The sequence below is a fragment of the Charadrius vociferus genome, unplaced genomic scaffold (assembly GCF_000708025.1).
Source record: "Charadrius vociferus isolate BGI_N301 unplaced genomic scaffold, ASM70802v2 scaffold163, whole genome shotgun sequence".
NCBI classification, from domain to species: domain Eukaryota; kingdom Metazoa; phylum Chordata; class Aves; order Charadriiformes; family Charadriidae; genus Charadrius; species Charadrius vociferus.
The window spans coordinates 7821069-7844801 of record NW_009648332.1 but is presented as its reverse complement, the minus strand read 5'-3'; the positions used below and the strand labels follow the sequence as shown (position 1 = coordinate 7844801).

Sequence of the window (23733 nt, the reverse complement as noted above, 5' to 3'; positions counted from 1 at the left end):
TATAGTGCATACGCACGCCAGCGTGGACAGTGAAGCAGTTTCTGTTGTTGCACTAGCATCATTTCAACCATGACAGAGTCCATTAGGAGTCAATTACCAACTATAGCTGGGAAATGTTAAGAAAAAAATTGCATTTTAACTAAGAATTTGAATCGGGAGCTGCATCAGCATCATTTCAACAAAGGAAAATCATTTACCAAAGAGTCAATTGAGGTTGAAGCGTTTACAGCATGTACAGGTACGCAAGGCAAAAGAACCCATTTAATTGCTTATGCGCTGAGTGCAGTCAGAGTTGTCTTGGCTAAGCCAATGATGCTCATTTCCCCTCACTGCTTGTGTCAGGGTGTTCAGCAACAGGCTGGGGGGCAGAGTTTGGGGGGTCTGAAAGCCAGCCTTCATCCAAAGGAAGCAGAGAGGATTGGGTTTTGATTGTAGCCGCCTTTGTCTCTAATAATCCAAGGTGGGAGGCTGTATCCTACCCAAGAACAAAGTGATCCCTGTAAGTTCATGAGCCCTGTTGGCGGTTAAAGAATACTTTTTCCACCATGGTGATGTTTAGAAATATCTCCCTGGGGCCTTTGTTTATTGGACTGACCACAGATGCCTGAAAAAAATCTTAATGCCTGGCCACACAGAGGGGTTTGCAAGGTGCAACCTCAAGACCATGATATAGAAATAGCTGATAGAGACGTGAGAGTCATTGGCAGGGAACTTGAGGAATTGTGTCACTGTCCTTCAGCATCTCTTATGATCTTGGGGCGGCCCTGGTTGTCTCAGCCCTGTCTGGAATGAACAAGGAGCAAGCCGCAGAGCCTCTCGGGAGAGAAATGTGGGAGTAGCAAGGTGAATGCTGTCTCCAAAAAAAATTGGGAGATTTGAGGTGACTTCCTTTTGGAAAAGCGTGATTGAGCATGCGTTTTGTAGAGATTGTGGCTATTCTTAGATTGAATCATGAGTATCGGTGATCCATTCAGGGGACTCCCCACCATTCAGTGCACAGGGCTCTGCGGATAGCTTGGTTTAATAATTTGAAAGTTTGCTTACCTTGTGCTTTTGCTCAGCAGCACAGATTTTTAAGAAATTGCATTTTTTTCCCCATTTTGTTGAAATGTAACTAGACGCTTTACTGTCTAGCAGCAGTAGCATTAGAAATTTGCTGTCTTTCATTGCTATGCTTAAATGTGAAGTGGGGAAGAAAGAAAACTATCTAACGAGTGGACAAATGGCAAAACGTGTATAAACAGGCCTCCCTGGAGGTGTGCAGTCCTTACATCCTCATCAGAGGGCTCATGTCTGTACAGATCAGAGGTTTCTCTTCTCATTCCTTAGAGGACTTGTGGTCAAAAGCCAAGATTTATGGAAGTCTTGAGCTGTTTTGATCAGTGAAATGGGCCTAAGTTAAATAAGATGATACTGTGCGAATAAGCATATGTCAGTGTAAGGAGTAGTATTTAGGGTTAGGGTTTATGCTTGTATGTATGGGTCTAAGGCTCTGTGTAGAGCAGTGAATTTAAACCAACCAAACAAAAATGCTTGAGCTCTACAAAGATACCTTGAACCTGGAGTATTTTTCTCAGTGAATTGCTTGGGATTTTCCCACTGAATCCTATTGCTTGGGATTTTCCTCTTGCCTCAGCTCTGACATGTGGCTGTGGCAGGTGGTTCTCTGTCATAGGAAACAGTGTTTCCCCTTCAGATAGTCTCTATATGAAACCTTGTGTTTCTTGTGTTTCCTCCATCAACACATCCTGTTTCGATCTTTTTCAGGCTGTTCCTGAGACTGCTGGCATCAAGTTTCCTGACTTCAAATCTGCAGGTGTCACGCTGCGAAGCCAGAGGGTAGGCTGTTGTCCTGGTCCCTTGGGACCTCTGTTAATGTCTTTCAGTCTGCCTGTCTGTCTCCTCATCTGTTCTCCTTTTATAGCTAAAGAAAGTCAAGTTCTTGCCTCTAAAATAAGAAAGGAATTCCATAAATGTGGAGACTCAGAAACCTGGAATGCTGGCTCTGTGAAAGCCAGCTCATCGCCTTGCAGGGGCACCTGAACTTGCTGGTGTTTGTTAGTGGTGTGCCTGCTCTGCTGTTAGACACACGTGACAGACCCAAATGGAGCTGTCTAGTCCAAACAGCCAAATGTAATAGGCCTCGTAGAGCACGTCTGTTAATAGATGAGAGGTGCTTTTAAGAGCTGGATGTTCAGGTTGTGACTTGAAAAGGAGAGGCACATAAATGCATACAATTTTTAGCCGCCTTATTTCCATTATCTTCAGAAAATATTGCGCGGAAAAGCCCCTTTGTTCATTCTGTTGCACAGATATCCCCGAGAAAAGAACTTTCTTGCTGTTTTATCAGCAAGACTTGATGCCTCTCTCTTAGCGACAGGTTTTGGGATACCGAGTAAGTTAAACCTGCCTGGCCAAGTGAATGTTTTCAGAGGGGTTTTGATAGCAAAAACCTATTTGCCCAGTACAGGTGCTTTTTTTCCCTAGCCAAATAAAATAATCCTCAGTTGCTTTATTGTAGCAAGGGTGGAGAAGTAGGTTCCTTGCCTGCCACCCTCACTTGGCGTAGTAATTTTCTAGGTCACTTTTAAAGAATGTTTTATGGGATGTTCTTTTGATGTCAGAATAGTTTCAAATGTTGCTGGGAACACCCTCGGGCTGTCAATAGAAATGTGTTTGGGATCATGTTGCTTTGACGTATGGGTGCACGTGCACATTAGAGGTGGCATGCCCCGGCAAGGTCACTGCTGGTGGACCCCTTTAGTGTACAAGTGCCACCATCTGCAGGCTACCTGTTTGAGTGAGGGGCTACAGCCTTAAGGAATTCATAGGCAACTGACAGGCAAGACTGCAGTGCATGTGTTGAGATTTATGGAGATGTGGCAGATGTGTTCTCCAGCACTAAGATAAATAGAGTAATTTATGGAGATTGATTTGGATTTTGAAAACTAATAAGTGATGGTTGATCTTTTCTATTTTTATACCCCCTCTGGAAGAGAAACTGAGCAATAAAGTGTCAATGATGGAACCATCTGGCAAAGCCAGCAGCCTTTTCATGTGCCAAACAGGCAATTCAAATCCCAGCCTTTGTGAAAATGGGTGCTACATGCTTCTCCCTGTTCTCTTTAATGCTCACAAAATGCAGTGATAAGATGAGGCATGGCAGTCTGATTCAGCAACTTTCAGCCTGCAGTACTCAGTTTTTGAAATGGGAGCTAATAGACTCACTTGCTTCACATATGTGTGATGGGGAGAATTAATTACATGGGGTCAGTACGGGCCTTTTGAACTGGTAAGAGACACTGAAGTGCTAAGTGGTGTAGAGTTGACAATCCATGCTAATCCGAATTATTTTACTTGTGGGATGTATGTGGCAAACCCTCTACACACCAGTGGTGTGAAATTGATGAGGGTGGGAGCTGACCAGTACTAAGTGAGGAATTGGGATGCTGTGCTGGGAACTTGTACTCTGGCAACAGCCAGTGTAAGATGTTTTGCCCTGAGCACATTGGAAAATGATTTCTAAAGGCTTGTGACATCCTGCAGTAAGTTCTTTTGCCTGAGGACCTAAAGGGTTCCTCACCTAAAGGCTTCTATTATTCTCTTTTATTTTGTACTTTGCTACTGTGTTTTATGCCTTCATGGTTAGGCGAAGTTGGATTTTGCACTGAGATCAGGGACGCAACCTCTGTCACGTGTGAAAAATGTACCATATCATCGCCAGGATAATAGCGCCTACTCTTTGATTAGAGATATTTTTTTTTTTCCTGAGGATTTACAATTAGTCTGAAAACTTGAGTTAAAATTAATTTATAGAAATGAGTCCTTGAACAAAAAGTTAGCAATCTGTATTCAACTTAATTTGTTCCCAGTAATTTTTATGACAATAGCCCTGGCTTTTCAAATTCCCCATGTTGTTAAAGCTTACAAAATCTTATGCACAGGCTGAATTTGAACACTTCCCCCCCCCTCCCCTCCCCCGGGATTAATGGTCACTTACAGCCATTATTCTTCATAACCTAAAGTTTCTCCTTCAGCAGACGCTGAAGAGTAATCTTCTCCAGTGAGTTCGACAAGCTGCCTTCTGTCACAATGGCTTCAGTCTCCCATTGTTCTCCATGGGGCTGTGGCCACAGGCAAAGAAGGCCACAGCCCCCGTGCCCTTGCTCTGCATGGGATTTCCCCTCTGCCTCCTGACAGCCCAGACTGCAAGTTTCTCTAAGGCAGTAGGAAGCTGGGCATTATGAAAAGCTTCGTCTTAATTCAAGGCAGTGTATTGCCTTGGTGCCACTGAGAACAGGAGGCAGTAGCAGATGTTTTGGAAGAGGATAAACCTTTCATGAGTTTCTTGAAAAGGAATTTTAGACCTTTGCTGTTAGTAAAACAGCGTTATGAAAATAACACCAGAAGTGCATCATTAATCCTTAGCGTTACTTCTGGAAAACTTCCTGTTATACCAGGTCTGCTCAGCTGGGAGGGCAGACAGCCAAAGAGCCAGAGGAAATGAGAGATGGGTAGAGAATTTGTGCAGGGAAAGGAGAGGAAGAGACTAAAGGGAAAGCAGGGAGCTATGAGGAAGGAAAGCTTTGCTGAGGATCTGCCTGAAGGAAAGGAAAATGGGAGCTGTTGAACTTGAATCTTTTCCAGGACCCAGACAATCCAATGCTAACCTCGTGTTTGTGATCTAGGCGTTGTGTTGCTTCTGTAGGGCAGAGCTGAGTTTGTTTTGAATTCACCGCAGTGTTTCTATACCATGTTGTGTTCATCTTTCTTTTAAGTTTAACCTTTGTCTTTGACTTCATTGTGTTCAGAGCACTTGACTTTGGCGCACTTAACATCTCTTCAATGTGTTTTAATTTGCTCATCTTCTCTCTCAGCCTTATTTGCGAATTTTAAGTTAGGATTTCGTTAATGCTGTTGAATTGCTGCAGCAGTGCTTTTAAGAAGGAAGGTGATGGATAGAAAAGGGTGGATGTTTGTCCCCACTCGTGCATGTTGAGGTATAAGTCTGTGTCCTTGTTCTGTTGTCATGGGTTTGGAAACAAAGGAACTGGTAGCGAATCGATTGAGTGATGTCTCATCTGGAAACAAAACTCCGGGGTGAAAAGGAGTTTGTAGAGATCTCAGTCTGCAGAAAGGACTGAGGGATGCTCCAGCTTAGTCATTCAGAGCTGGCCACCCCCCTCAGAAAAGGCTTCCAGCCAGCAGCCTGATGGCATCTGCTAACTGGGATCTTGTAGACAATTTGCCAGTTGGACCAATTAAAAAAGAAGTAGAGGAAAGAAAATTACAAGTACAGCTTTAGTACCCATTGATTCAAATATTCACACTCACCAGCTTTTAAATATTTACTAGCCAGCTGAGCATTTCTTTTTAGCACTGATTAATGAGTAAGAATTTACTGTGGTTGTGGGGGGAATGTGTGTGTGTGTGACTTCTTTTCCATTTTTTTCTTGGAGTGGGAACTGAGGGCTTACTACAGCTCCAAGGTGAATGATATTTCTAGAGGAAGATGGGGTTGTATGTATGTGTTCAGACATGTTTATTCTCCATATTTGATCTGACCCACAATTAAATGGCCAAGCACACCGCCTGTTTACTCTATGTCGGAGGCTGTTGGCTCTGTTCCTTCCCTGTCATTAATGCAAACCCAGACCTCATCGGCTGTGAACATGTGAAACATCTGTCTGTCCTCCTGTAATCAATACTGTCCCTTCAGAGGTTCAGCTTTGGAAATGGTTCCATAAAATATCAGTTATTTTTATTTGGATTTGATAAATTTAATTACTTGGAGCAATTAATAATTTATTTGCTTTGTATTGATTGCACTCCAAGGCAACCTGGCATCAATCTGATTGAGATCAGCACACCCTTATTAGGTAGGAAAGTTTATGTTTCCAGACCTGAACATCCCATGGATTAGTTAGCTGAGATGTGCTTGTTGCTTCTGCTAGCAATTTTTCATTAGTGAAGTTGTATGTTTGCGCTCTACAAGAGAGTGGATGAGAGTAATTTCCGTGGGGAGCCTGACAGAGGTGTGGAAGGAAAGTAGTAGTCTCATTTCTGTGAATAAAAGTTATGAACAAATGATGCAGGCTGGATCGAATTCATGTTGTGGCATTGCCATCTATTTGTTGTATTACGTGTCCTTTAATTAGGGCCAAGAGAGTGCTGGTATATTTCCTAATCAAACTCCTGCCTGTAGAGAATGAAATAAGATGAAAATATTGGAGTATTTATTTTTAAAGAGAACAGCAAAGGATACAAAATCTTGAATGAACTAGAGGAGGTGAATCCAACACTTCTCTTCCTCCGTTCTCATTCTTACCTAAACTGAAATGTAGTTAATGTTAAGTTGCTGAAAGAAGATGCATCCGTTGCCTTTTTCGTGGAGCTCTTTGGTGTGGGAGGGCATCTGGACCAAAGCCTTAGTAGGCTCTCGGGTATAAAGAGAGCACTCTGGGTACAGTAATGGGGTCTTTTAAAATAAGTTGTAGTTCTGGAAAGGACACTCCGTGTTGCTGCTTCTGTTGAATCGTGAGGTACTAAATAGTGTCTGTGCAGTATGAGGCCTTAGGGACCTTTGTCTGCCAGTCCTGGACAAATTTGAGCAGCTTTTACTACCTTTGTGTGCCCATAGTGACACAGTCTTAGGTGTCATTCATCAGGTAATCTGATTGTATGTAACTGTAACTTGTGCAGACCACTATATACATTGCTTTTTCCTTTCATTAGCGTAACCAATGTAATCATTGGAGTGTAATTAGTCACTGTGGGGTTTTGTATTTGTGTGAGTGTAGTTTCAGTTAAACTATTTAAGAGAAAAGTAACATCAATTCAAGACTAGATGCAAGTTTTGCTGCAGTTTCTTGAATTTGAGTCTGATGTGGAAGTTTACATAGTGTTCTTGTACTATCTGAAACTGTCCTCGGAGTTCCCCCTCCTGTGGCCTATTTTAGGGCCCTCCCTGTGATCACAGCACATTCTTCTGTGCTATTAATTTGTTTCAGTCAGATGCAGCTCAGAGGCTGTAGCCGTTTCCATTCCATCTAGGTTTCTGTGCCTGTAGTGAGAGGCAGGGGTAGGACTATCTGGGAATCTGCAGATCTCCTAAAGCGATACGCTATAGTGTCATACTGGTAATGTGCTTTTAACATAAAACACCCTCCAGTAAAACTGTCCTGTGCAGTTCTTTCTTCTGCACCATGTGTTTTACTGTTTTTCCCTGCACAAACCCTTCATGTAGTCCTTTTGCATTTGTTTTACAGGCTTGCAGTATATTTAAAGCAAAATGTATTTAAGGGCAAGGAAATCTCAGGATTGGGAAGCAGCAAATATACTTTGCTTGCCAGAAGGTGACCATCTTCTAAATGGCAGGTAGTGCTGGCAAGCTGTGAATTCTTCTTGTCTTCTCAGGTGTCTTGTTTCTTGTCACAACCTGTATGTCAAATTGGGAGGAAGCTGACTCTTTCCAGGTTACTAGCCATCATTTGTGTGGATTCCGAGTCATTCTCATTTTAGGCCACTTGTGCTGGGTCAAAGCAGTCTGTACTCCCTTCCTAGGGAGGAAAGGTTGGGAGAGTATAAAAACCTTGAAGACCTTGTTACCTGCACTGGTGAAAACGTATCGTGCTGAGGCATTGATGCTTCAGGACCTTTGGTTTCTTTAGGAAGCATGTCTTAACTTTACCCCTTGAATCAGTGCTATCGATGCATAACAAGGCAGTAATGTTTGTAGGATCAGTGAGCTGCTACTTTGCCATATGCCTGAGTGTGCTGTGCTTCTCTGGGATCTGTTGGCCTCCCTCATCCTTGACAAAGCTTTCACTAGGTATATTCCTCTAACAGGTAAAACTGGCTTAATTTACTAGGAGGATTCAAGTACCGAATTTATATTTTTGCACAACTGATCTGGGAGTTTGTGAAGTATGTCTAACTTCAGTCCAAAAAGCCCTGAAATAACCATTTACATAAGTTAATATAAAAATGTTTTCTTCTTAAAATATTGCTTTATTTAGTATTAAGCCTCGTTGATGGAGCAAGTTGATGGTCACGTGCCATCCCAGAGTGATCACTGGCTGTTTAATGTGTTAGATAGCATAGTAGAGATGGCATAGTGGTATGATACTCTATTTTTATTTGTCCTGAATCTTAGTCTGGCAGATCAGCAGGCACTGATGTAAGACATAGGGTCAGTGGCTGTAATTTGGGGCAGGGGGAAGCACGTATGTTCATGGAGGCAGAGAATACCTGTGCAATTTCAAACTTTTCTAACTTTTGCATATATCCATTGCAATTGCCCATCCACCTTACATTGTAGCACTTTAGTTCTGAGCAGTTAAGTACTTCAAATTTCCAGGAATGTGCACACTCATATCTGAAATTGAATTTCTCTGTTGGGTTTTTTTAAATTCCAGAGCTTTAAGGCTGAAGTACTTAATATGGTTCTTTCCTTCCTTGAGTCTTAAAACTGTGCAGGAGTGAAGGCTCTCTGCTCCTGCAGAGTAGAGCCTTGCAACCGGGGAAGGGTTGACCTTCTTTCCCTTTCTTAAGCCAGAAAATGCAAAAAACATTATTAATCTGAAACTTTAGCACTCCTTCCCGGAAACCCACTAAGCAATTCAGTAATTTAAAGATATCCATGAAGAAAGTGCCTAATGAGAAAGTTTTCTTGCTGCTGAAATCCATGAAGAAGGTGGTTTTCAATGTCAGTGAGCTGTATTATAATGCTGAACAACAATACCGGTGCTGGTGCATAAAACCACAGTTTATAGCTGTACAGACACAGGTCAGATGTGTGGAGTTTTTAGGATTAACGGTTTTAGGACAGTCATATTGTTTAGGGCTGGGGAAGGTTGAGTTTAAGGAAAAGGTTGTCTCAAAATTGAATTAAAATGAAGTGCAGCATGAGGGAGGGTATGTGTGGAAATATCCAAATAACCATTGATTAATTTTAAAACCCTTGTATTCTGGTGATTGTCCTGGTTTCAGCTAGGATAGAGTTAATTTTCTTGCTAGTAGCTGCGGTGTTTTGGGTTTAGTATGAGAGGAATGTTGATAACACACTGTTTTAGTTGTTGCTTACTGTTAGCCAGGGACTTTTTCAGCTTCCCATAGAAGCTGAGAGGGAGCATGGACAGGACAAGCTGGCCGAAGGAGTATTCCATACCATAGATGTCATGCTCAGTATATAAAGGGGGGTTGGCTATGGGGCAGAAATCCACGATCGCTGCTCGGGGTGGGCTGGGCAACCTATCATCGGGGGGTGAGAGCGACTTGTGTTGTATCACTTTATTTTGTATATTCTTTTATTACTTTTTTCCCTCTTCCATTACTGTTCTATTAAACTGTCTTTAACTCAACCCATGAGTTTTTTCCTCTTTCCCCTCCTTTTCTCCCTCTTCTCCCTACCCTGCTGTGGGGGGAGTGAGCAAGCAGCTGCACGGTCCTAGTTGCCCAGTCCTGGCTGGGGCTAAATCATGACAGTGATAAACCAAACTAAAGGTTTCAGCACAGAAGTGGGATTTTTTTTTTTTTTTTTGGAAGCTGTGAGTACCAGAAATAGAGCATTTATGAAGAAAGTGATAAATTTAGAGGAGGACATTTAAGATGACCACATAGATACAATCTCACACAGGACCTAGCTGAATCTATGTGTAGATCCTGCAAACCTCTTCCGTTCCTAGTGCAGATCCCCACAACAGTCTCTACCTGCCAGGTGGTGATGCTGTAAGACGTACCAGGGGACTGCACTGCAAGCTCTACTATTACTTAGACTTCATCACTCTTCTAAAATATACTCAAATATATTTACAACTATGCTTAACAGTATTAGCATAAATCACAAAAACTGAATGGCGCACAAAAATAAATGAACAAAGTCTGTTTGGGGAGGCTATCTCTTCAGTTATTTCTTATCATGTTTGTTCATTTAATGAATTTTGCCAATTAGCAATTAATTTGCAGTAGGTCTCCTAGTCATTAGTGTGAATTAGCAGGGTTTTGTTGGCAGAATGTCTTGAACATTAAATAAAAATCCTGTATCATTCAAAACCTCAAGGGTACTCTGCGGTGAGACCCTCTATAGAAATGGAACTGTTCAGGACCACCCCCCAGTCTCTCGACCCCTGCCATGAAAGTGCGGTGGATGCTGTGTTCATCTATTTAAGCTGCATGCCCCAGTTCCCGAGAAATGCCTTCCTCCTTCAGGGGAGAGCAGACCGGGTCAGTACCGGTGTATTCTGTGCCTCACAGGCCAAGTGCGTGCCAGCAGAGGCTGTGCATCCCAGGATCAGGCAAGGCTTCTCTCTGCATAGGTAGGCTCTGGCACTGTGGCTTCGCGGTGTTGATTCACACAATTTTCTGTAGCTCTTTATTTATTTTTCTCTTGGTACACACAGTTCATGTGTTTAACGCAGGTTGTTTATAGCAAGGACAAAGGATTACAGTCCTTAAATCAAGAGCGACGTTGGTGTAATTATAAGCGCAGGCTGGTGCTGCAAAGAGGGCTGTAGGGAGAGGCTGTCAAAGGAGAAGAGCATCCAAAATATAGTAACCTCAAAAATCCCGGCTAATCAGTTTTCTGACTGGAGCAATCTGTTTCCCAGGTATTATTATTATATGGGGACTTTAAAGATAATAAATAACAATAATAGTCTAGTATAAGGAAGGAAAGAAAAGGGCAAATGGCAATCACCTCGGAAGCTGTGGTTGCTCGCTGGAGTTCTCCGAGGAACATAATTTTCCTCAGCCCCTGCAGAGGACTCGATCCATGACACCACCAAGAACATCCCAGGAGCTGTGGTGTAAGCAATGAGATTGCTCTGAGTGGCGTTTTCATTAACGCAGAGATACAGCCTGCAGAAACCACATTTCCCAGCACACACATCTCAAGCCAGAGAGCTGCTCTCTGTGCCGTTGGCTGGGACCTGTGGTTCCTGTGGATTGCCTCATTCCTCGGGAACAAGGGTAGGTGATACACCACTTCCATCACTCTGGTGCATCTCTGGACGTATACTTAAAAGACCAAAACAAAGAAGGGCTTGCTGAAGTAAGCTTGGGCTTATCAGAGCCATACAGAGTATGAAAGCTTCTCTCCTGCAACAAGGCAGCCCAGCTAACGGACCCTGGCTAACAGATTATCAGCAGCATTTGACTAATAGACTGCTCATTTAGTTTTAATACATTTTGCATAGAGAGCAATCAGCCTTCATCAGTCTTAGAGATGAATTGGCTTAGCCAGCTAAATTCTAAAGATATTAGTCCGACAGCAGCCACATAAATCATAACATTTTCTTAATGATGGTAAAATTAAAATATACTCTTGCTTTGAGAAACCAATGAAGCCTTCCTGTTTGCAGGCCAGATCCTCCTGCCTGAATTAAAAGGAAGCTTAATTGATGTGTTTTTAAACTAAAATCACAGCCCCACTCCTCCTGAGCATCTCTAGTGTTCCTTTCTTTGAAGTTAAACTAATTTTTCCTGCCTCTCCCTGCTCTATCCTCTAATCTTCAGGAGTGTCAGTGAAGACCTTGGCTTGGTATTCATTGACCAGACTCCTGCGAGACGTGAGCAGGACATGCACAACATCACAGTTGAAGGCTTTGCCAGGTTAATCGTTTGTGTTGCCAGTAGTTCCTTGAGCTAATGGAAGCCTCCCAGGAGAAAAGCTTGTGCTCGTCCTCTAACCAACAAACCAAGACCTCCTGTCTGTCCACCTAGCCTAGCCAAGCATGAACATTTCCTATTTCTTGTCCTTTGTTCCTGAAGCTGGCGTGAAGTCCCGCATGCTTTTGCCAGCTGCTGTTTAACAGAAGGGAATCCTGCCTTTAGCTAGAAAGACTGTGATGTTGGTGTTGGGGCAGGGGTGAAGACAGAGTCTCAGGGCTCAGATAATCACACAAGTATTGTGTGTCCAGAGCTCTTCCAATGAGGACACGTAGGACTCTCTTAACTCTTTGTGTCATACAAGTTAAGGGTAGCACAGTCTGACTAGGTCAGCCCATACCTCCCCCAGCTGAGGCAGAGCTGGGTACGTTGCCTGTCTTAAATGTTCTGTGGGATTCCTCATGGGGCAGAACAGTTCTCTGGACCAAGGCCTCTTGCTCTCAGGAATGTCTTCCTGATGCTCCAGGCTAACCATTCTGTCTCCTGCTAAGCTGTGTCAAGTGACCTTTCCTTCCTTGGCATCCTGCTGCTAGCTGCAGCATGGCACCCACCAAATAAACAGAACCATCTCCTGTCATAGTGCTCTGCGCTTCCTTATCTTACAGCTTTACACTGTCCTGCTGCTTTTCAGCAGAGTCTGTGCAGGTAGTCTGTGCAGCAGAGCTCCTGGCAAACCCTATTTTAGTAAGGTTCTGCTCAAGTTAAGACTCTGGACCAAAGACTTGACTGAAATACAAATACCTGATACCTTTGGCAGCCTTTCTTCTGCTAAAACAATCATTTTGTGATCAACTGTAAAGATTCAGTCTCTGAAATACGAAATTCACTGCTATACAGAAACCCCAGTGCTAAGCCAAAGACCTTTAGGGTATAAAAAAGGACAGAAGTGTCCTCTAGTCCCTACCAGTGCTGGCTGTTTGCACGAGGGCGAGCTTTCATTTTTCTTCTTTTGGATCCTCGGGATCAGGTTGGTTTCTTAGAAATCCTCCCCTAATAGTCCTTGTGGTCCTTTGCTGGAGTCTTAATTGTGCTTCTTAGCGTATAGTGTGAAAGGCCGGTTCCCCTGGGGTGCTCTGTGGTGTCTGTACTCTGTTTTCTTGGCTGAAATGGTGTGGAGAAGGCAGGTTTTCCCTGCAGGTCCTGTGGAGCTGCTAATGGGACATATTCAGCCATAGCTGAGTTAAGGTTAGTACTTCCAGCATTTGGGTATGTGCCTGCAGTGCTCCTGCCTTCAGAGGAACTAAGAAGTTCCAGATGGTGTCTGTTGTTGTCATTTTGGTGTTAGGGCAGTGAACACTGTGGAAAAGACGGGCCTGATTTGGGAGAGTGACATTGGGCTGCCTGTTTTGGGAAACTTCAGCCTGTGGCTTGCGGGAAGTAAGGTGACCGTGGGACCCTCCAGTGAGCTCAACTCAGAGGCCAGTTTTAAGGTGGAGTGAAGAATGGCTCTTCCTTCAGGTCATTCCCAGCCCAGCGTTGCAGGCTCGTGGCTGGTTTGGCTGAGGTTGGGGCCACTGATCAGTAAGCGGTGTGCAGGATGGCTGCGGGATGCTCTCACCTCTCGGCTATTCAGTGGCCTGCTGGGCAGCTTGGGCTGGTGATGGTGATCCCTGAGTAGAGGCGTGAGCTCACCTTCCCAGGGTTGGATATGGAGGGACAGCCTATGACTGTGTGCAGTAAGGCGTTTGACGCAACGGTGTTGAGAATCATTTCTTTCCTGGTCTGTTTTCTAGCATTGCTGAGGAAGGAATGTGCTTTCATTCGTTCTTGGATATATCCGCAGGGCTTGGAAACCTGTTCTCCTTGCCATATTGTGCCAGCTGGGTTTGTGCTGCTTGTAATCTAATAAATGCTTGGTCTGAGCAGCTAGCACTCCTGCTAGAGCCCAAATGAATGCAGAGGAAGGACCCTGCTAAGTGTATGCATTCTTCCTCTCCTGGCCAGCTCCGATTCCCTTTCATAGCTCACATCTGATGCTTCCTCTCTCACCTAGCCCCTTAGCTCCGATGTAAATGTGTGTTCACACTTCCGCCAGTCAAGTAACTGTGCTCTCTCTGTCTCTCCCCTTTGTTGTAAAGCCCGCTCTGTAAATGAATCCCACAGGTCTGGGGCTCAGCAGGTAAAAGGAGAAGTGAGTCTGTTAGCGCATGAGTCTAATCAGGCCGGCTAAAGCGAATAAAGTAGGGCAGCGTTGCACATTAGCCGCTGTGTAAATGAGCCCTTTGATGGGCTGGGCACCGCGGGAGAGGGTTTGAAGCCAAGAAGAACTTTTGTTGTTAATTCAGTGACACATGGAAACTGTAAAACAGCGTGTCTTGCACACACACGAGAGAGAAAATAAAAGCCCTCACGACCGGGCTTTTCAATACCTGCCCTCGGACCTAGTCTGAAAACTTTCAGCCCCTGTCTCCCTCTCTTACCACTTGATTTTCCTTTCTCTCCCTTTCTTTTTTTGTTCCCCCTGCACTATAAAAAGAAAAGCTCTCTTGCCTTTTGAACTAGACGGCTGTGAGTGAGGGCTATCTCTGAGCTGTGTGGCTCTGTTACCTTTGTGTTCCAGATGAAACTGCCAAGCTCGGTGGGACAGAAGAAGATTAAAGCCCTGGAGCAGATGCTGATGGAACTCGGAGTAGGTGAGTAAAGGGGGCACGCGAGAGAGAAAGAGACACACAGAGCTAGCCTTTGTTCTCGAGATGGGCTATTTTTTCCCCTAGTAATACAGCCAGTTTCTTGAATAACAGTATGTGAATGGTTTTTAAAATATTTTATGTGTTTAAAAAAAAAAAAAAGAAAGAGAGAGGGTAAAAGCCAGAACAAGATGCACAGGGTTTTTTTTTTTTTTCCTCCCAGTAGAAAAATGTTTTAAAAGAGCCTTTGTTTCTCTCTTGTTTGGGCCTTTTTAAACATCAAGAGAGGCACCACAGTATTAGGAAGGCAAATCTCAGCCTTGCCGGGAGAGGTACTTCTAAGTGTGTTAGTGACCACGGCATGCGCATTGTTCAGGGCTGCCCTGTCTTGCTTTCAAGCTTCGTTTCCTCTTAATTTACTGCTCACGGTGGCAAGTCCAAAATGCGTCTGGGACTGTTCATCCCCCCTTTATAGGTTGCATGCTGTGTGAAAATCTGGAGCATCTCTGCTGAAAGGCGAGTAAACACACATCCCTCACTCTTGAACTCCAGTGTCTTAGCAGCAGAAAGAAGGGTTCACTTAACATGTACAATACCCGCTCGTAGCTAGAGGGGAAGAAGTGCAGCCCATGGCTAGCTGCTGCCCTCCATGCAGCGGGTACAGTTTGCCGGTACTACAGGTCTCAGCATGCAGTGCCCCTTGATTAGACACCTGATGATCCCCTTTCCCCCCACTGTGGCTGGGGGGAATTTTTAAAAATAGAAAAAGGAAAAAAGAAGAAGAAAAAAAAGCCTTATTGGTGATTTACAAGAGATTACGGAGCCTGCTCACAGCACTGACTTCTGTTAACTCTTGTTAGTTTTTTGGGCCAACTAGCTTACGACTTGGTTCGTTGTCTCAGAGACTGTGTGCAGTTCTGAAGGCCTCCTGTGGCTGGTGAAAGCCGCTCAACCGGGGTGGTTTCACCTTTCTGCTTTAAAACTAAGGGAGTTACCATCTTTGCTTGCTAGGGAAGCCTTGGGCAAGGATGTGAGTGCTTCTTAAAGCTCACTTTCCATGAGGGTAACGAGGGGTTCCTGACTCCCCACTCCTGCCTTACAAAACACACATATCTTGAGGGCTTCCTGGTGCTCCAGCCCTGCTGTGCCTTAGAGTGCAGAAATGCACCTGGGCTTTGTGTGGATGAACACAGTGCTAGCAGGAAGGGGTCATGTGGACAGCCCTGCAGACAGGGGGCTGCTGTTGTATAGCAGGGCAAACGCACAGAGCTTCATCCTTTTCTTCTCCAGAACATGCGGCTCTTCCTTGGTCTGTGTGCGTGTGATGGGCTGCAGCAGAATGCATGGTGTGGGGAGGTGATCTGCCAGCCCCTGCTACAAGCAGTTCAGGTCTGCATTAAAACACATCTGTAACACAGCAGCAGAGCAATTCTCTGCCTCAGTCCTACCCTGGGACAGGCAACAAGAGAGACAAGGGAGCTCACCCTGTCCACCCCTTGTTGGTGAAGGTGTAGGGCACAGCAGGAGCTCTTCTGACCTCTGCAGCAGTGTGTGGTAAGGACTTCTTCCCAAGACTGAGCTCCCTTCATATGATCTGGTGGGTAGCCAGGTTTAGTTGACTGGTCTGATCTGTGTCTTCCATCATCCTTCACTTGCTGAGTCCTGGACTTTGCAGGTTCACCCTTAGTTCGTGGCCAGAGCCAAAGGACAGCCTGGAAATTCAGGTCTCCAACCCTTAGGGGTGCCGCTTGCTAATGATCCATGTGATGTGAGTGTGGCTCCTGGCATATGTTTGTGGGAGTGAATGGGCAGCCAGGACCTTTCTAGGGATCTTCCATTGTAGGGTTGCAGGTCTGGATGTATAACAGAACCCCTTTTTCTCCCTAGATCTCAACCCTATGCCCACAGAGGAGATCGTGCAGATGTTCAACGAGCTGCGGAGTGACCTGGTGCTGCTGTACGAGCTGAAGCAAGCCTTTGCCAACTGTGAATATGAGCTGCAGATGTTACGGCACCGCTATGAGGCCCTGGCCAAAGCTGGTAGTATTGGCCCCCTCAGTGCGGAAGGTGCCCATCCAGATGGCCAGGCAGGGCTCGGCATCGAGGAGAGCAAGGGAGATGCCAAGGACCAGATCATTGATGTAGTAGGAGCACCACTGACCCCCAACTCGGTGAGAAGGAAGGTTGGGGGGGCAGAACAGGGAGCACTCAGGTCTCCGACGCAGATGCCCTGACGAGCGCTGGGGATGCTGCCCTGCTCTCCCTCCAGGCGTGCGCGTCCAAGGGAGCACAGCACGCCTGTTTCCCCCCAAGTCCCAGTGCTGCTCTCTGGGCTCGTCTCCTGTGCTGGACAGTGTTCTTGGTGCTATAGGTGGGGTCAGCAGGGCTTTGTACATCCTGCATGCAGGCAGATGGCTTGACGTGGGTGCCACCATGGGCCAAAGCAGCAAAGCTTTGGGTGACGAGAGCTTGCACTATGGCAGCAACAGTGATGCCAGTACAGCTGCAGGCCTGAGGCATTTTCCTTCTAGACACAGCCCCCTAAGGGTTGCTCAGCAGAGGGAAGCCAGTGGGGAAAGCAGTCTTGAGATGATGAGCCGTGACCTGCCCGAGTCCCTGGAGTCAAGCAGTAGCCCTGCCTGGGGCAGGAGGCTTGGGAAGGAGAGGGGTGTTTGAAGAGCAAAGGGGTGTTTTTATACCCTACTTCCAGTGCCGAGAAAGGAAAGCTAGACCTGGGGGTTCTTCCACTGCGAACCCTGTGACAATGTCCTGTGCGTGTACTTCTGCAGGATGCGAGTCACCAGCCTCTCCTCCTGGCCTCCGTGAGGGCGGGATGCCCAGCCCCTCACTACTGCCTCCGGGCCAAGGGTATGCCTGGGGATCAGCTGAGGTTGCTTTCCCTTCTGTGCAGTCCCCTGGCACAGCTGAGCTGAACTGTCTGATAAAAGCTGCCCGTCTCCGCACAGTGGCATCCCCGACGCCTCAGACATACTGCCCCTGCTAGCAGCACAGACCTTTACTTTCTGAAATGTATAATGTATTGCAGGATATTGAGAACACCTTGTCTGTCAACGGCAGAGGCGACACGTTAATCTGGACTTGAGTAATGTCCTATTTGATTGTGACAATATGGAGTCTTAAGGAAGCGTTCCGCTGAGACAGGTTCATTTTTGTAAAGGAGTCTTCTGAATTTTCTTTTCCCTACTGCCTTCAATCTGAAATCTCACCCCTCCCTGCGGTCCGGAGTGTCCCGGTTTGCAAACTTTTCGGGCTGATTCACAACACATTTGCTCTCCCTTGAGACTTTACTTGTTGGGAAGGTGGGAGAGGTGGTGGGTGATGGTGGTGGTGGTGGTGGTGGCCATGGCTGCATGAGGAGGGAGTCCGTATGTGTTTCTGACCACATTGTTCCTCAGTGCCACCTCCTGGAAACAAAGGGGTGGGCCCAGGCGGCACAGAGAGGGTTAAACTGACCTGGTCTCTGACATATTTGAAAGAAATATAATCAAGTTAATTCACTGCAAGGCAAATTCAGTACCTAAAGGGCCCCCATGTTAAATACAGCACTGACCTTTACCGGCTGATTACACAAAGACGACACAATTAGATTAGTCCAAGACAAAAGGTCAAGCACATTCACAGCCCTTTTTTTGGACTTTTTGGGGGGGGGGGGGGAATTACATCCCAGCTGGAGGGGTATCTTGGAGAGGAGGGGAATGGGGCTGCTGTACCATGTTCTGCCTCGCTCAGGTGTGTTTGGAGAGTCAGGGGGGACCTGAGCTGTGCTTGCCCTGAACCTTTCCTGTGCTGCTGGGCAATGTGGCAGTGGAAGAGACCAGCAGCCTGTGGCCCACAACCAGCTTTTCCAAGGATGGGCTGAGCTGAGCGGAGGCCATGTTGGTGATGCTCCCTGCCCTGCCCTGCCCAGAGCCAGCAGGAGCAGCCCCAGCGCCTCTCGCTCAGCGTCGTGGCTAAAAATCGCTCTCTGGAAGCTCAGTGGGCTGGGGTCAGCACTGAGAAGGGGGGTTGCTGGGGCAGTCGCTGGCTGTTCGGCTGGTGGGGTGCATGCATGTCTCCCCACCCTGCACAGCAGTAACCCTGAGGTGTCCCGGTCCCTGGTGGGGTGGGGACAGCGTGGGAGGCAGTGGGCCCAGGACACGGTGCTGGGAAAGCAGCCCGTCTCTGCAGGCACAGAGCTTTTCCCCCACCCCGGGGTGTTTGCAGCGGGAGTAGCAGAAATGGCAGTGCAAACAAGCAGTTCTCCATAGAGCAAGCGCAGCGGTGCTTTGCGGTGGCCTTTTCCTCCCTCGTGTCCTGCAGCCCTGGCTGTGGGTGCTTGCGGATGACACCTTGCCCTTCCCCTCGCCGAGGCCGCTCCAGCGGTTTAACCCTGCCACGCCAGCCCTGAACTTCCGAGTTCGAGTGTGTGCTTTGCCACTGAACTGCTGGGGGCCCTTGGGGGAATCATTTAATCTCCCTGCTTCAGATTCCTCTGAGTAGGAGAATCCCTTTGTGCTGTCTAGCACTGCCCGTCCGTGGCACTCCACATGTTGGATTAAGCCTGGATTAGTTCAGCCTCCAAACCAGCTGCTCCCCTGAAGCCAGGTTTGTTTCCCTGGAGAGAAATACCTTGCTCCAGATGTTGGAGGGAGTGAGTGGCAAAGCCAGGAATAGGACTAGGAGTCCTGACTCCTGAGCCCCTGCCTGGCATGCCTGCATTCCTTTCCAGGAATCGGTGTGAAGGCTAACCAGGGTCCTGAGATACTGGTTGTGGCAACAGCTGGCTGCCCGCATCCCCCTTGGCCAGCGGTGGGGATGGGGGACAGCTCAGCAGGGTATTTTAGCCCAGGTTAGGAGAGGTGTCTGCCTGTCTCGGGGGCACTGTTCTGCCATGCCATGTCCACCGCATCCCTCCTACCCTGGCTGCCTGTCCACCCTCTCCTAGGGGCTGCAGTGCCCATCGCTGACCATTAAAGCCAAGCTGGGATCCCCCCAGTGCTGTCTGCCGCTGACCCCGGTAGGGACTTTACTTGGGGCCTTCGGGAGGTGAAAGGTGAGCCGAACTCGGAACAAATTAGTTCCAAGCAGAAGTTCAGCCAGTTACTCCAGATTAGATCCTTTGATTTCCGCAACTCAGACTCCACTCAGTGATCTGTAATGAGTGACTCTCAGAAATCCTCACATTGCAGCACTTTGTTCCTGAGCTCACAAGTCAGCCCATTAATGGGTAAAGGAAAGGACCTTGAGTCTAAGAAGTCTCGGGTTCAGAGTCAGAATTATTTGACTTTTAAGCTTCCTTTATCTGAACTCCTGCTGACTTCTTGTTTTCTGAGCCTGTTTGAAAGCTAGAAGTTACATTGTTAAGATCAAACATTCTCTCTTTCCAGATGGAGTTACAATATCTGTCTTTTATATATATATATATTTTAATATATATATAGTGTGTATATACCAGGGTGTATATATATTCCTTTTTTTTTTAATCGTTCTTTCCATTAAAAGAAACTAGACTTGTAGGCTCTTGTAAATTATAATGTAAAACATTTTTTTTAACCAGACAGTTCCCAATTTTGCCCAAGGCAACTGGAATAGCTGCGCCACAGAAGGCAATAGGAAGGTGATTAATATGAATTTGTGACATATTTGAAAGATGGGTCTTTTGCCATATAAAGATTATCAAACACATGTGCTCTTCCCCATTAATTCCGCAGCCCTCCCAGGAAAGCCACAAAGCCCAGCTCCTTTGTTTCCAGGGTGGGTTTTTGTTTTTTAAAATGTACCTTTCGGTCCCCTTGATTACCATGTATTTGATTTTTATAGGGCATCTGTTCACACTGCTGTGTGGGTTCTCTGGCCCTTTTATTTCCCCGTTAATCGGATCCCGCCAAGGCAGCCGTGCCAGGGCCTCTGACGAAATCTGTGTGTGTGTTGTATTTAACTTTTAGCCGTGCAAATTCCATGCTCTGTTTGCCGTCTGCCCAGCGCCCAGCGGGAACTGGGGGCCGCCTTCCCACCGGGGGAGGCAGCGGGGCCTCCCACCACGCACGCTGCCGCCGGGAGCACACGCTTGTGGGACTGGCAGGGCCGGAGGAGCGGGGATGGGCAGGCCTGGCTCATTTCGGAGAGCTTGTCAGTACTGCCGTGTCCATCCCCTGGGTGCTTGCCGGCCGGGGCAGTGGCTCTGCAGGCCCTTGGGGACAGGGGATGGCTGCAAGGCTGGGCACGGTGGGTACCTGGCCGCAGTCCCCGTGCCTGTGCAGCGTGTCCTGCAGAGCCTCTGCTGCTGCTGTCTGCGGCGCTTTGCGCAAAGCGGACCCGATCTCACGCTGGGTGGTGGCAGCCCAGGGCTCTGGCGCTGCGTGCCCCTGCGGCCCCCAGCCCACGGGGTACCCGGTGGCTCTGGCGTGCCTGGGCACAGAGCCCAGCTTTGGGTGCTGAACCCGCCGCGCTCTTGGCCGTAGCATCTGTGCATCACCTGACACCAAGTCTCACTGCAATGCAGCAACATGGCTAGGGTCACAGTCCCCGTTTGGTGCGAATCGCCCCATCTTTCCGACGGCCGGATTCAGCCCTGAAACCTGGTGTGTGACGGGTGAGGCTCACCGGAGCCTGCCAGTCTCACTCAGGAGTATCGGTGTGCGCTGCCCAGAAAAGAGGTGGGGCTTTTGAGGAGCCCTGGTTCTCTGTCAGCCTCTTGCTCTGCTCCTGGGCCACCTCACGGCAGGTCTGGATGGCGGAGGAGTATTTCCAGGCTCTGTCCCACGCTGAGCATCTGCGGCACAGCTGGCCGTAGTGCAGAGCTGCTCTGCCCCTCTCTCAAGGCCCTGTGCCTTAGGGCTTACTGCATGCCAGCTTGCTTGGTCAGGGCTCCCGGGGCCGCTGGGTTGTTGCAGAGCTCAGCCCCTTTCTCCTGCCCACTCCCAGACCCTGCACCGCAAAGATGATCATCCCAAAGCCCCTGTCCCTGTCAGGGAGGTGACATCCCCTGCACTGCTGTGTTACCTCTGTCCCTCCCATCATGCAAGGGCCTGGCTCTGCCTTCAGCTGGGCGGATGGCAGCGTAGCTCATTGGGCACTGCTGGGTGTGATGCCGGAGCCCACACCGGAGCCCTGTGGCCGGCTCCGGGACAGGTGGTTGTGTTTTCCGTGTGACCTGAGCGCTCCCACCTCCTGACCCTGGTTTTTCTTTTGTTTCCTGTCTCCCTCTTGGAGCAGAGAAAGCGAAGGGAGTCGGCCTCCAGCTCCTCCTCCATCAAGAAGGCAAAGATGCCGTGAGCCCCCTGCGCTGGGCGAGGAGGAGGTGCGGAGCTGTGTGCAGGGTCACTGCTGTCCCCTCCCCGAGCCCCCAGGGACAGCTGGCTGCCTGCAGCGATGGCGCAGGACAGGGGCCTTGCTGGGGCAAATGCTGCAGCACTTGAGAGAACAGCGGGAGCCATCCCCTGCCTGGCATCATGGCCCAAGCTCCATCTGCCCTCCGGAGCGGTGCAGCCTCCAGGCACCTGCAGCCGGTGCTGGAGGATGGCCCTGGGGCTGTGCCGGGCTCTGCCAATGGCTGCTGCTCCGTCCATGGCTGTCCCATGGCTGCCATCGCTAGTTGCGGTTTGTTCTGGTGGGGTTTTTTTTGTTTTTTGTTTTTTTCACATGCCAGATTTTCTGGAGCTTCCCTGTAAATACAGAACCCGTCACTTGTAGCGGAGCAGAGTCATCATTAGCCCCGGCGAGCCTGTGTGGAGCAGGAGGAGGCAGTGCAAGCCAGCTTGCCTCCCCGCTGGGCAGGCTGGGTGCTGTACTGGGAGCCCTGGCTGCCGGTGGCTCTCCCTGAGCCTGTCCACCTCGGTCACGGGGCTGCAGCGGGGGATGCTGCAGCCCCTGCTGCCTTGCTCCGGGCTGCTGCAGCGCTGCTTGCGCTGGGCTGTGGAGCTCCCTCCGGCATCCCATATGCCCGGCCCTGCTCTCGCTGCTCTTCTTCGACAGCTCTTGCGTGCCCCACACCTGCAAGCACTGCCTCGCCTGGGTGAGGGGTTGCCCCTGCCACGAAACACTCCTGTTGTCCCCAGCACTTGCTTTCAGGCCCAGGGCAGGGGGACACCTCTGGCTTCAGTCTGTGGTGAGAGGGGCCTCTGTGTCCCATGTTTTGTAGGGCCTTGGAAGGGCTGAAGCATTGCTGGTGCCAGCGATGAGAGTCTGGCTTCGTGTACTACCTCTGTGGCCACCATGGGAATGGGTGGCCACGGCTGCATGCCCTGCTCCGGGCCACTGCCCGCCTGCCCACTCCATGTCCCCTCCGCACTGCCTTTCAAGTGTAACTGGCAATCGATCTGCCGTGACAACGTCCTCTGAGTCACATTCTCGCCTGCAGGAGTAAAGGGCAAAGGCCAAGTTCTTAGTTTTCATAGAAAACTAATTAGACGACTCCATCGAAAATAGGTCAATAAAGCTGATCAGGGGCTGCACAGAGGGAGCCATTAAACACCCCGTGACCTTTGCGTGGAGCAAGTGGGCTGGGGCTGCCCCTTCCCTCCGGGAGCTGCCCGCTCCATGCCAGCTGGACGGCCGCATCCCTGTCACCCAGCGGCACTGTGGCACTGGGCAGGGGTCCCTTAGGCACGTGGACGTGGTGGTGTTCCCTGCACGGCTCGTGCAGTGCAGTGCGTGATGGTGCTGTGCTCACACTGGCTCTGCTGCTGGGGACAGAGCGGGCGTCCCCGTGCAGAGCCACGCTGGCTCCAGCCTGTAGTGGAGATGCTCTAAGCGCGGTAGCGGCTGTGCGGGTACAGCGCGCCGGGCTGCAAGGTGGGATGACATATGCTGGTGGGACACGGTGGTGGCTGTCACCCTCCACCGGGCAGGAGGCTGGGTGACACTGCTGGGCCCACCCGCGGTGCCCACGCTGGAGAGCGGGATAGTGCTCCCAGCAGCAGGGAACCCAGACCTCCCTTTCACAGCCAAAAAAAAGTTTGCCTTTTTGGGGAGCAGGGACATGCTGGGGTGCCATACCCCAGTGAGGGCAGCCCCACTGGTGGGGGACCCCGCTCCTACGTACCCAGGTGGCACACCCCCATCTCTGCCCTCCCCGCAGACACTCGCACATGCATGGGCACAGCCCGGGCTCCTTTACCCCCAAACTTTATTCATGTGGCACATTTACAGCAAGGATTGGAATAACTAGACAATGAAAATGCTGGGTTTGCATTATCGGTTGGTTTAACTGGAACACCACACACCATGCAGTCATGTACCGCCAAGTTCAGTGCCTGTATTGCCCTTCTGGCTGCCGTCACCGGCTTCGCTCCAGGCCATGCACGCACGGGCCCGGGGCTGCAGCCTCCCTGCAGGTCAGCGCCCGGACGAGGGCTCCATTCAGCAGGGCCCCGGGCCTGGGTGACACCGGGGGTGGGGTGGGGAACGCACGCCCTCAGCCTGCCCCATGGCTGCTCCC

The 23733-nt window shown here is 48.8% G+C and overlaps 1 protein-coding gene across 1 annotated transcript in view; it reads left to right on the top strand.

Moving 5' to 3' along the window:
• The window catches only part of DMAP1 (DNA methyltransferase 1 associated protein 1), a 33468-nt gene extending 11899 nt beyond the window's left edge, over nt 1-21569 (top strand). The window contains exons 7-10 of the mRNA XM_009884861.1: nt 1768-1839; nt 14228-14300; nt 16182-16465; nt 21510-21569. Coding sequence (XP_009883163.1) covers nt 1768-1839; nt 14228-14300; nt 16182-16465; nt 21510-21569 — 489 coding nt within the window. The remainder of the gene's footprint in view (nt 1-1767; nt 1840-14227; nt 14301-16181; nt 16466-21509) is intronic.
• The last annotated feature ends 2164 nt before the right edge of the window (nt 21570-23733 follow it).